The following is a 13,598-nucleotide window of genomic DNA, read 5'->3' on the forward strand; positions in this document are numbered from 1 at the left end:
AATCGGTTTAACCGGTTCGATAGCCGGTTCATAGTTTTTCACGATTTTTCGCAGAAAATACATTTTCTGACTCGGAAAGACCTACTAAGCCCAAAAATCATATTCAAATCCCCAAATTCTCATCCTAACTTTTCGAAATCTAATTTGGACATTTAAATGATTTTATTCGTAAAAAACCCGATTCTTACAGAGGTGAATGAAGAAGAAGGAAGAACCGTGGTGGTGAAGCAGGGGAGGCTCGCTGGCGGTGATCTCTGGTTCGAGGAGGTCCGAGACAGTGAAGGAGAGAATGAGGGGAGAGGGTCGCGGTTGCTCTGGGGTTAGCACGAAGGGGAGAGGAGCAACGATGGCGGCGAGGAGCAGCGGTAGTGGCCCTTCCCCTTCCCCTTCCCTTCCCCCTTTTCTTCTCTGAACCAACTCCTCCCCCCTCCCTAGCATGATTCCCTTCCCCTTTTCCCCCTTATTCAACGTTTTCTTTTTTTTCCCTTTTTTTCTGTTTATTTTTTTTAGTTAGGAATATTTTTGGAACAAAAATTAAAATTTAGTAAAAAGGACGATTTTAAAACTAAGTTGAACCTCAGGGTCAATTTTGTAAGCAAAAAAAGGTTTGGGACGAAAACAATTTTCAGCCCCTACTTTATTAATTGTATGGTAAAAAATAAATATGCATTTATTTATTTATTTTAAAGGGTAAAATACTATTTTTGTCCCAACGTTTGGATCAAATCCTGAAAAGTTTCAATCAGATTCAATATTGTCCTACCATTAAATTTGATTCGAATTAACGGAAAAACTTTTACATTATTGATCATTGATAGGTTGATTTTACTTATATACTGAAATTGAACGTTATATTGACTTTTAAATATGCTAATTATTCATGTCAAATTTAAATGCGGATAACATTGAATCCATTTGGAACTTTTTCGGAGTGAAATAGGATGTTCGAAATATTAAAGACTTAATTAGAATTTTCCCCAAACATTGTGGACCAAAATAATAATTTATCCTATTTTAAATTATTCAATTTTTTTTAAAAAGTAGTTTTGAAAATAATAGAAAAGTTTTCTATATATAAATAATCAAATTTAAGATAAATAGACCGAAAATTTTAGAAATTAAAATTTATTAATTTAGAATTAATTATATATAAATAATTCAAAGGATTGTTTTAGAGTTTTAAAAATTTTTAGAGGCTATTTTAAAAATTTTTAAACTTTTCAGGGACTATTTTGTACTTTATTCTAGAAATTGATTTGTCTAGCTCACACACCTGGATACTTGACGGTCACGTATACGAGTTAACGTTTTACGTCAGTAATTACCGTTAGTGACTAACAGAGGGATTGTATTATCTAACGGAAATAAGTTTTGAGAATTATTTTGCGTATTTTAAATTCTAGAGGACTAAAATATCTAATTTTAAAAAATTTCAAGGATTAGTTTGGATAATTACTCAATTTTTATTTTTAAATTCCATGTTATTTCATTTTCTTTTTCAACATTGAGAAATACACATGGACTAGTAGAATTCATTGCTTTTGGCCAGTAGTTAGCTATCAATATTTAAAAGAGTATTTATCCAAATTGGTCCCCAAAAAATTTCATAGTGAATGTTTTGGTCCCCAACAAAAATTAATTATTCAATTAGTCCCTAACGTTTTCTAACGTCAAACAAATTGGTTCTTCTGTTAGATTGTTTTGTTAAACCTTAACGACGGAATGCAATGTGACACATCAAACTGATGACAGAGATGTTACGTTACACGTGGAAAAGAAAACAGAGTGGTCCCTGCTTGGATTGCACAAAAACAACAATGAAAAATTACTAATAGTCATGAAATGATGTTGGAAATCAACTTCTTCTTTGACACAACACCAATGACCAAGTCCTCAAAATCTCTTATTTGCTTGACTCTTCCCTGCGAGCATACTTCACTGCCAATGAAATTTACATCATTCCTACCTCTAGTTCAGGCTTTAGTCACATCTCTACTAGCAAATTTTCAAATTTTCAATCGAAAAAAAAATCAAACAAGGCTAGAGGAATACAACAGAGTAGAAAGGAAGCTGGTTGAGTGAAAAAAAAACAAGTAGAAAAGAAAAAAGGAATATAGAACTTAGGAGGATGAAGAAGAAACTCACACGCTTGCGTCTTGAGGACCTAAGAGCTTAATTGGAGTAGCTGATCTGGGAGAAACCAATCAAGTCCGAGATAATTCCGAAGATCCATTATCCAGTCGGGCCACCACGACCCTTTTCGGCGCCAAACCCACACCAACGCCCATTCCGACGCATCGTTTCTATTCGTATTGGTATTGGCCTCCACTTCTGAGCAACATCCTATTCCCACCTCAAAACCAAGTTATAAACTTTCCAATCCCTAATTATAAAGCTCCCAATTATTTTTAATAATTGAAATCAGTTGTGCCACCTTCTAAGCCTACTAAGAACAAAAAAACATAAATAAGAATAAAAATCAAAGGGGTTTGTTTGGAATAAAAAAGAGCTGAAAAAAATCAACCATAGGGAAAGAAGAAGAGAACCAGAACATGCAGAAAGAAAAGTGGTTGAGAAGGGATATACTAACCTCGACTAGTGGCAGTAGCAATCAATAGACTCACAAAATCTTTTTCTACAATAACTTTGTCTCCTACAAAGCCTTACGTCAACAATGTCAGCGGAAATGGTCAGAAGACTAGTGGTTAACATAATGGTAGCTTTCTTCGTAAAACCTAGGAGAAGAGAGGAGGTAGGAAGTAATTTTAATTTGGTGGAAGAAAGGCAAGGAGAGCCTCCGTATTACAAACCCTCCCCTATCACGAAATGATATTGTTCCCTACTCTTGAATGCAGCATTTTACATCAATCAGGCAAGGGATCAATTTGTTCTAATTAACCACGTGGAACTTAACGATTTAGTTATCACTTTCACGTGACACATTAGATCGTTCTATTAGTGATTATTGGAGCTGAATCTAAAAGGATCAATTTGTCTAACATCAGAAAATATTAGAGATTAATTTTTGGAGAAGATCAAAACGTCCACTTTAAAATTTTTTGGAGACTAATTTAGATAAATACTCTATTTAAAATTATAAATTGAAAATATGTTATTAAATTATTAAACTAAAAAAATCAATTAATAACTAAAATAAAAAAAATTAAATTAATAACTAAAAATGATAAAAAATAATTCTTCTCCCAGAGAAATTAAAATATTGAGTTGCCAATAATTTTTTTTAGATTATAAATTATTAAAATATTCATCCCAAAAGTGATACCATTTAGTAAAAAAATCGGACTCTTTAATTTATAAGAAATACAAAAATCAAATAATTTAATTTTAAAATATAAAAATTAAACTTTGTCACTTCTAAAATTGGATTGTCTAATTCTAATTCAAAAAAAAAAAAAACTAAAACTCTGAAATTAGGGCCGTCAAAATGGGCTAAACCCATCGGGGCAGCCCGTTTACCCATTTAAATGGGCGGGTTTTACCTCTAAAGTTAAGCCCGTTTAAATTTCGGGCTAAACGGGTTGAGTCCAATTAACCCAAAAAAATAACGGGTTAAGCGGGTTAAATGGGTGGCCCGTTTATTTTTTTTTACATTTTTTTAAAAAATAGCACTTTTAGCTTCTCTCGACCCGACTCAAAAATTCGACCCATCAACTAAAAAAAAAAAATCTTTTAAGATTTTTGACATAAAAATAATATTTTTTGTCAAAATATTTTTTAAAAAATAAAACAAAAGGATAAACGAGATCACTTGTTTAACTCATCGGATTGACCATAAACGATCCGAACTGAAAAATTATGGCCCACAAGTAAAATAAAACGATCTAACCCATTTAACTCACGAATTTAATGAACCGGATCTAAATAGGTTTAGCCGGGTTGACACCCCATCTAAAATACGTATAAATTAGACTCTCCTGTTTATATTCCTTTCACAATTTTAAAAATACTAAAAATTACAATATCTGAGTATATCCATGTCTCAATGAGACATGGACACGGTGACACATATCTGCTGTTTAGTTTGGTGAGACACAAATTTTTGATGGACACGGGAGGACACGGATGGACACGGAGACACTAAATTTGTGTACCTCCAATTTGATGAGACACTGAGACACAACTTGTGAGACACTAATTTTTTACTCTTTTACCCTTATTCAATTTTTAAATTTTTAAAATTTATCCTCTTATCTCTTCAAATATTTCTTTTTTTACTTTCTCTTTTAGATTTTACAACCAAATTTGTTCTCCCATTTTTTTCAAAAAAAATTATACATTTAACTTTTTATTTATTTAAATTTTAATTAATCTTTGATAAATTTTAGGCTTTGGTTTTCTATTTTTTTAAAAAAAAACTGTATATTTAATATTTGAATGATAATTTGAGATGATATTAGAAGGAAAAAAATACGAAAAGAAATAAAAATTTAATTGTAATGACATATGTAGCATTTGAAGTAATAGGTGTGTAGTGATGTTGATAAAATTGTGGTTAAATGAAGGATAATTCAGTTTTTTTCAAATATTTGTGTCTTGTTTATTATTTTTACCAAACACAATACATAGACACAAATATTTTATGTCTATATCTTTAATATCTGTGTCTTTATGTCTATGTCTCATCCTATACATTAACCAAACGGAGCCTCAATCCTCTCATCTTCGGATACCAAAAAAGATTAGCCGCTTAGACATTGCCCGTTAAATACACTCATTTTAGAGAGGCGAAGGCATGACCGCAACCCTAAACCTTGGCCGCCGCTCTCTCTTGTGTACTTCTCCCATTTTGCTTTCGCTCTTTCAGGTTCGTTCTTCCGTACACGATTACTCCATTTTTCCTTTTTCTTTTCACTCAAACAGATCGGTATATGGTTTTTTCACTTCAGTTTGCTACAGATCTTTGCTTCTTTTCAGCTCAATGTACTGATTCTTTTTTATTTTATTTGCTTTAATTTCTCTTCCGAATGTTTTCATTTGTTTCGCTTGTTTTGATTCGTTTCTTATGGTTAAATTGATTTGTCTCTGTTGATTCAGTTCTTACATGTGTGCTTTTCCGATGTGACTTTCTTAAAAGCTCTCTGTAGTTTCAAACTGGGATAGCTCCTTTATCTGTTTTCTAAGCGTATAACTTGTAAAATGTTTTCTTTTAATTTTTTTTTGTTTCTTTCTGGATAAGTTTATGCATTCTTTTCGATTAGCTAATGATATGGTGCTTTTGGTATTTTAGCTTTGAACGAATTTCTCTGGGAAATAAAGGCTAGTCAAGATGGTAAGTTGGTGAAAACCGTGGTCTTTTACGTTCGAATTATTCATTATTTGGATGAGTTTATTTAAATCGTAACTCGTAACGGTGATTTCTTTTATGTATTTGCAGGTAAAGTTCACAGCTGAAGAGCTCCGTCGTATTATGGACTACAAACACAACATTCGTAACATGTCTGTGATTGCTCACGTCGATCACGGTATGGATTCTTTTGATTGCTTTTGTTTTGTTATGCTTACTTTCTCTGTGCTGCACTTTCAGGGTTTCCAAGATGTACTCCTTGTATTTGTATGTAACATGTATTGATAGCTTGGGTTTTGATTTTATTTAAAAATTTGTTTTCATGACATACGAAATTTGTCGAGGTTTTTTTTGGGTCGAAGTTACATTCTACTTGAGGAAATCTCTAAGACAGTTTATTCTTTTAGCTTTTTTTTTACCAAAAATATTATTTTTTAAAATAAATCAGGATGCCTTGTTTATTTATTTCAGAGTATTAATACTACGTGCGTATGTTTTATGCTCATACAATGTCAAGAACTGCTTTTGTTATCATCTGTTGCTACTGTTTTTCCTGTTTATCAGTGTTGCATTGTGATGTTCTGGTTTACCTAAATTAATTAACAACACTTTTATCTGGCCTTCCAAACTAAATGCAGGAAAATCAACTCTCACTGATTCTCTGGTTGCTGCTGCTGGAATTATTGCCCAAGAAGTGGCAGGGGATGTCCGTATGACTGATACCCGAGCAGATGAAGCTGAGCGTGGTATTACAATAAAGTCTACTGGTATCTCTCTCTACTATGAAATGAGTGATGAGGCCCTCAAGAATTACAAGGGAGAACGCCAAGGAAATGAGTATCTCATCAATCTCATCGATTCACCCGGGCACGTTGATTTCTCATCGGAGGTTACTGCTGCCCTCCGTATTACTGACGGAGCACTAGTGGTGGTGGATTGTATTGAAGGTGTCTGTGTGCAAACTGAAACTGTGCTACGACAGGCTCTTGGAGAAAGGATCAGACCTGTTTTGACTGTAAACAAGATGGACAGATGCTTCCTGGAGCTCCAGGTTGACGGAGAGGAGGCTTACCAAACATTCTCAAGAGTTATTGAGAATGCCAATGTGATCATGGCTACATATGAGGATCCGTTGCTTGGTGATTGCCAGGTGTACCCAGAGAAAGGAACGGTTGCTTTCTCTGCTGGTTTGCACGGTTGGGCTTTTACCTTGACGAACTTCGCAAAAATGTATGCCTCAAAATTCGGTGTTGATGAATCAAAGATGATGGAAAGGCTCTGGGGTGAAAACTTCTTTGATCCTGCGACAAAGAAATGGACCAGCAAGAACACCGGTACTGCCACATGCAAGCGTGGGTTTGTACAGTTCTGTTATGAGCCCATCAAGCAGATCATCAACACTTGTATGAATGATCAGAAGGATAAGCTCTGGCCTATGTTGCAGAAGTTAGCAGTCACCATGAAATCTGATGAAAAGGACTTGATGGGTAAAGCATTGATGAAACGTGTCATGCAAACATGGCTTCCAGCAAGTACTGCACTCTTGGAAATGATGATATTTCATCTTCCATCTCCAGCTAAGGCCCAAAAGTATCGTGTTGAGAATTTGTATGAGGGTCCCCTCGATGATCAATATGCTGCTGCTATTAGAGCCTGTGATCCTGAGGGTCCACTTATGCTTTATGTCTCTAAGATGATTCCTGCTTCTGACAAGGGTCGGTTCTTTGCTTTTGGTCGTGTTTTCTCTGGGAGAGTGTCAACTGGTCTGAAGGTCAGAATTATGGGACCAAATTATGTTCCTGGTGAGAAGAAAGACCTGTATGTTAAAAGTGTGCAAAGGACCGTCATTTGGATGGGAAAGAGGCAAGAAACAGTGGAGGATGTTCCTTGTGGTAACACAGTTGCCATGGTTGGTTTGGATCAATTTATCACCAAGAATGCCACATTGACAAATGAGAAGGAAGTTGATGCCCACCCCATTCGAGCCATGAAGTTTTCTGTCTCACCTGTTGTGCGTGTTGCTGTTCAGTGTAAGGTTGCATCTGATCTTCCTAAGCTTGTTGAGGGTCTCAAGAGGTTGGCCAAATCTGATCCTATGGTTCTCTGTACTATTGAGGAATCTGGAGAGCACATTGTTGCTGGTGCTGGGGAGCTTCACTTGGAAATTTGCTTGAAGGACTTGCAAGATGATTTCATGGGAGGAGCTGAGATTATCAAATCTGACCCTGTTGTGTCTTTCCGTGAGACTGTTCTTGAGAGGTCATGCCGCACTGTGATGAGCAAGTCACCCAACAAGCACAACCGTCTCTACATGGAAGCTAGGCCAATGGAGGATGGTCTTGCAGAGGCCATTGATGATGGCAAGATTGGACCGAGGGATGACCCCAAAGTTCGTTCCAAGATCTTGTCTGAAGAGTACGGTTGGGACAAGGATCTTGCCAAGAAAATCTGGTGTTTTGGCCCTGAGACCACTGGACCCAACATGGTTGTTGATATGTGTAAGGGAGTCCAGTACTTGAATGAAATCAAGGACTCTGTGGTTGCTGGTTTCCAATGGGCATCAAAGGAAGGTGCTCTTGCTGAAGAAAACATGAGAGCTATCTGCTTCGAAGTCTGCGATGTAGTCCTCCACGCTGATGCTATCCACAGAGGTGGTGGTCAGATTATCCCCACTGCCAGGAGAGTCTTCTATGCTTCCCAGTTGACTGCCAAGCCCAGGCTTCTTGAGCCTGTCTATTTGGTTGAAATCCAAGCTCCTGAGCAGGCTCTTGGTGGTATTTACAGTGTTCTGAACCAGAAGCGTGGACACGTGTTTGAGGAAATGCAGAGGCCCGGGACTCCACTCTACAACATCAAGGCTTACCTCCCTGTCATTGAGTCCTTTGGATTCTCCAGCACCTTGAGAGCCGCAACTTCCGGTCAAGCTTTCCCGCAATGTGTATTTGATCACTGGGACATGATGTCTTCAGATCCATTGGAGTCTGGGTCACAGGCTGCACAGCTTGTTATGGATATCCGTAAGAGGAAAGGTTTGAAGGAGCAAATGACGCCTCTCTCCGAGTACGAGGACAAGCTTTAAATTGTTTCCTGCTGTTCTATTTTATGGTGTTAGGTAAGTTTTTGATAATGTAAAATTGTTATCTGAATAGTTTACAAGTTCCATTATCTTGAATTTTGTTAGTCTGGTTTTGCTCCTTGGGTTGGGTTGTTGTACTTGGAATTATTTGGCTCTGCATTGTTGTACTTGGAATTATTTGGCTCTGCATTGTTGTACTTGGAATTATTTGGCTCTGCATTGATGTATATCTGATATATAAGATTGCATCGATGTTTGTCATATTATTTCTTGAGAATTTTGCTTAAAACATTGGCTTCCAATAATCTTGTTATTTTTTTGCTTGTAACTGAATTATAGCTGATAGAGCTCTGGATATTTGAACAGGGAAACAAATATTTGAGACAGTTGATAAGGGATAACAAAGCCTAACGGAACAAATATCGAGTTTTAGAGATAAAATTAAAAAAGTCAATTTCAGATCTCTATAAAGCGCAGAATATATTTAGAGGGGGAAGTGTAAGCATTCTTATCCACTAAGAATCATGGTATATATAAATTATCATGCTTAAATTTATAAACACCAAATTCTTTAAGCAACTTGAGCGGTTGAAACTTGAAACTACTTTTTCTTTTAATAAAAAGAAGATTGCATTTTGGTGAGTGGGACGTGAAGGTTTACACAACTTGGGCGATGCTATTTCTCTTGATTTGATTAATTCCAAGGTGAGTTCTATGGTGTCTTTTACTATGGTGTCTAAATTGTTTAATTTGCTTTTAAAAGTAAAATAAAATGTTTAAAGCAAAAAATAAAATATTTAAAATTTAATAAATATTATTTATTTATCTTTTTTGATAAGTTAGACACAATTTTAAAGGCATCATAGGTGTTGAAAAGAATAATAAATAACCATTTTGACAGAAAATATAGCAGGTTTGACATACCGACTTTCAAAAGTATAACCAACAAATTTCTAAAAGACTTTATAAATACAAAAATGACCCAGGTATTAGTTCAACCTTTAACTTATTTTGTCGAAACATTAACTTCTTAATGAAATAACAAATCTGTAAGTAATGATGGAAAAGTGTAATTGTAAATGTGTTTTTATCTTGATGCAATTTCAAAGTAGAAGATATAACATATACATAATAACGATGACGTCAAAAAAATAAAAGAAAAGAAAAAAAATAAAAAAAGAAAAGATGAGAGCCGCTACTATTGTGACTTGTGAATGTATCTAAAATAGTTATGCATATGTATTTATAAATGTTTTCCAGCAGCAAAATCATACTATTAACTTATGTGGTAATTTATCAGACAAATAGTGTTTATTTTTATCAGTTATACATATAACCAAGCAAATTTTCAACTAAAAAACATACCTCTATTGGAATACATGGGGCGCGTAAATCTGTAGTCCAATTATTTGATGTGGTAGCATTGTTTTTGTTTTCTGAATGTATGAATAAACAATGCTTATTTGATGTTGGAGTTAAGAATGTTGGCTCTTGAAATAATGAGGATAAAAGTAAAGTATTATTGGTGATCTAAAAAATCTAAAAATTGATTCTTGAAGCAAGAAAAAGCAGCAAAAAGCAATTAAAGAAAAAATAATATGAAAAAAAAAGGGCAAGCAGAAAAAGAAATAAAAAGCAGAAAAAACCAATAGCTCTTTAAACTAAAAGGCAAGAGCAAAAAGCCAATAGCTTTTTAAACCAAAAGGCAAGAGCAAGGATCCAAGGCTTTGAGCATCAATGGTTAGGAGGGCCTAAAAGAAAGATCTTAGCCTAAACAGTTCAAATAAGCTGCTTCCCTAACTATATACTTGTGGTGTGAAGGTGTCAAGTGAAAAGCTTGAGACTGAGCAGTTAAAGTCGTGATCTAAAGAAAAGATTGTGCTTAAGAACTCTGGACACCACTGGCTGAGGATTCTAGCAAAGCTGAATCACAATCCTAAGGGGTTCACTCAGTTAAGTGTCTGTGGCGTTTATGTATCCAGTGGTAATACTGGAAAACAAATTGCTTAGGGTCACGGCCAAGACTCTAAAGCAGCTGTGTTCAAGAATAAAAAAGAACTAAACTAGGAAAGTCAATAATATCATCTTGATTCTAAGTTCTTAAAGATGCCAATTATTCAGAGCTTCAATGAAAAGTGAGATGCCAAAACTATTCAGAAGCAAAAAGTTACTAGTCCCGCTCATCTAATTGAAAACTCTGAGATTTATTGTATCATTATCTTCTTTTTATCCTACTGTGTTTTTGATTGCTTGGGGACAAGCGATAGTTTAAGTTTGGTGTTTTGATGAACGGATATTTTATACGCTTTTTGGCATCATTTTCATATAGTTTTCATTATGTTTTGTTTGAGTTTTATTATGTTTTCATAGTTTTTAGTGTAAAATTTACATTTTTGAATTCTACTTTGAGTTTGTGTATTTTATGGTGATTTCAGGTATTTTCTGGCTGAAATTGAGGAGCTTGAACCAAAGTCTGATTCAGAAGCAGAGAAAGGACTGTAGATGCTGTCAGGATCTGACCTCAGTGCACTCGAAGGAGCTTTTCTGGAGCTACAGAACTCCAAATGGCGTGCCCTGAATGGTTATGGAAAGCTAACATCCAGGGATTTTCATAAATATATAATAGTCCATTATTTGCTTTGGAAATGAAGGCCCAAAACTGGCATTCAATGCCAGCCACCAGCCCCATTTCTGGCGTCCAGCGCGCACAGGGGAGCAGCTGGAGTCCAACGCCCAGGATGGAGTCTGATGATAAGACTTTTGTGTGGTCTAGAATTCACAATTGAAATCTCGTTGCAAGTATAGTTTCTAAACCAACAATAGTCCTTTCATACAAAAGATTGTTTGTCACAAGTAACAAACCCCTAAATTTATAAACCGAAGTATTGAAACCTCGGGTCGTTCTCCCTAGGAATTGCAAACAAATGTTCTTGTTATTGGTTATGAGGTATTGTTTGGGGTTTTTGGAATAATAGGCAAGAAATATAAATGGCAAAGGAAATAAACTAACAACTAACAAAGCTATTGGCAATGTATGAGAACTAGAAGTCCTATCCTAGTTATCCTCCTCAATTGTGACCACAAATTATCCATTGCTACCACTTAGTTAACCTCTAACCATGGAGGAAAGTCAAATGGATGAATTAACTTGATTTCACAAGTCCTAGCCAACTCCCAAGGAAAAGACTAGCTTTAGTGGTATCCAAATCAATTAGCGACTTCTAATTATCAATCAACAAGGGAATTAGATAACTCAAGCGTCACTAATTACTCTACCATAGCCAAGAGGAAAAAAATCTACACTAAAATCCAACCAAGCATTTCATCAAACACTTGGAAGGCATAAAAGGAAAGCAAAGTAAATTGATAACAACAATGAAATCTAACAACTACTTATTGCAAGGAATTAATAACAACAATCAAAAGAAACACAATTATTATGAATTACCTCAAATTGAATTGGAAGAAAATAGAAGAAACAAGAGTAGATCTATAATAAAGCATAGAAACAAAATAAAGGAAATTACAACAAAAGAATAGAGGAATCATAAATGCAACAACAAAGAATTGAGAAGAAGAAGAAGAAGAAGAAAACATGAATTGAAACCTAGATCTAGATTATTGAACTAAACCTAATCCTAATCCTAATTCTAGCGAGAAGTTAGAGCTTCTCTCTCTAAAACTAACCTAAACTAAACTAATGATCAAAAGTATGTAAAAGTATGTTAATTCCCCTTCAATCCTTGGCTTAAATAGTATCAGAAATGAGTTGGATTGGGCCCACAAGGCTTCTAAAATCGCTGGCCATGTGTTTGACTAAGTGAATCATATGCACCCACCGGCGCGTACGCGTACCGTGCGCGTTCACGCCACTATGCGAAATACAACCATGGGAAGTCTTATATCATTTCGAAGCCCCAGATGTTAGCTTTCCAATGCAACTGGAACCGCATTATTTGGACCTCTGTAGCTCAAGTTATGGCCAATTAAGTGCGAAGAGGTCGGCTTGACAGCTTTTGCGATTCCTTCATTTCTTCATGAGTTCTCCATTTATACATGCTTTTTCTTCATTCCCTTGATCTAATCTTTGCCTCCTAAATCTGAAATCACTTAACAAACATATCAAGGCATCTAATGGAATTAAGGTGAATTGAATTTAGCTATTTTAGGACCTAAAAGCATGTTTTCACTCTTAAGCACAATTAAAGGAGAAGTTATAAAACCATGCTATTTCATTGGATAAATGTGGGTGAAAGGTTATAAAATCCCCTAAATCAAGCACAAGATAAACCCTACAAATGGGGTTTATCAACCTCCCCACACTTAAACCAAGCATGTCCTCATGCTTAAACCAAGAGAAAGCAAAGGGTATCAACATTTATTCAATGTGAGCTAATCTAAATGCAACCTAAACTATATGCATCTATCTATATGAATGCAACTAAATGCAAAATGATTCTACCTACTTAAAAATAATTCAATCTCCAAGACATACATGCACAAGTAGGGCTAAGGTCCTATGACGACTCATGAATCCTACCAATTCAAGTATAAAAATGAAGTTCAAATAGACTTGCAAGAAGAACGCTCATGAAAGTCAGGAATCACGGGATTGAGCATCGAACCCTTACCGGAAGTGTTTGCACTCTAGTCGCTCAAGTGTATAGGGTCGATTCTCTCAATTCTCCCCTAATAATGCTTTCTAAGATTTGTTTTTCTTCTAACAATCAACATATATTTCATGCATGCATACAAGTATCATGAGGTCTTTTCATAGGTTGTAATGGGGCTATGGTCAAGGTAAGGATGCATATTTAGTCAAGTGAGCTTGAAATTTGAATCTTTGATAAGCTTAAACTTCCCACCTAACCTATGACATCCTATACAATTAAGTTCTAACCTAGCTACCCATCTTTCACCTTTTATTCTCATACTCATGCATTTTTTTTCCTTGATCACAACACATATGCATTGATTTTATTGAGCTTCACTTGAGGCATTTTGTCCCCTTTTTATTACTTTTCTTTTCTTTTTCTTTTCTTTCTATTTTTTTTCTTTTTTTCTTTTGATATCTACATATATATATTTTTTTCTTTCTTTTTATTTTCTCATTTTTTTTCTTTTCACAATAAAGTATATACAAAAGTATCAATGCATATGGTTTTACATTTGATTAACACATGAGCATGTACCCAATTCCCAATATTACCAACAACA

General features: G+C 35.2%; 1 protein-coding gene and 1 long non-coding RNA gene across 3 annotated transcripts; both read left to right on the forward strand.

The window, feature by feature from the left end:
- Positions 1–4,534: 4,534 nt before the first annotated feature.
- LOC112770969 (elongation factor 2) lies at positions 4,535–8,670 on the forward strand. Of its 2 annotated transcripts, XM_025815489.3 has the most exons (4): positions 4,535–4,825; positions 5,249–5,290; positions 5,396–5,483; positions 5,944–8,670. In XM_025815489.3, exons 2-4 carry the CDS (start codon positions 5,288–5,290, stop codon positions 8,382–8,384), a joined length of 2,532 nt encoding a protein of 843 aa, XP_025671274.1. In that variant the 5' UTR covers positions 4,535–4,825; positions 5,249–5,287; the 3' UTR covers positions 8,385–8,670. The 2 variants fall into 2 exon arrangements, with proteins under 2 accessions (XP_025671274.1, XP_025671273.1); XM_025815488.3 differs by lacking the exons at positions 4,535–4,825; positions 5,249–5,290 and having other exon boundaries at positions 5,369–5,483.
- A 306-nt stretch (positions 8,671–8,976) lies between these two features.
- LOC140181562 (uncharacterized) lies at positions 8,977–11,899 on the forward strand. Its single transcript, XR_011876352.1, has 2 exons — positions 8,977–9,086; positions 10,817–11,899. It is a non-coding gene; the product is annotated as an uncharacterized lncRNA (long non-coding RNA).
- Positions 11,900–13,598: the final 1,699 nt, after the last annotated feature.

This window comes from Arachis hypogaea, chromosome 18 (genome assembly GCF_003086295.3).
Source record: "Arachis hypogaea cultivar Tifrunner chromosome 18, arahy.Tifrunner.gnm2.J5K5, whole genome shotgun sequence".
In the NCBI taxonomy this organism is placed as follows: Eukaryota; Viridiplantae; Streptophyta; class Magnoliopsida; order Fabales; family Fabaceae; genus Arachis; species Arachis hypogaea.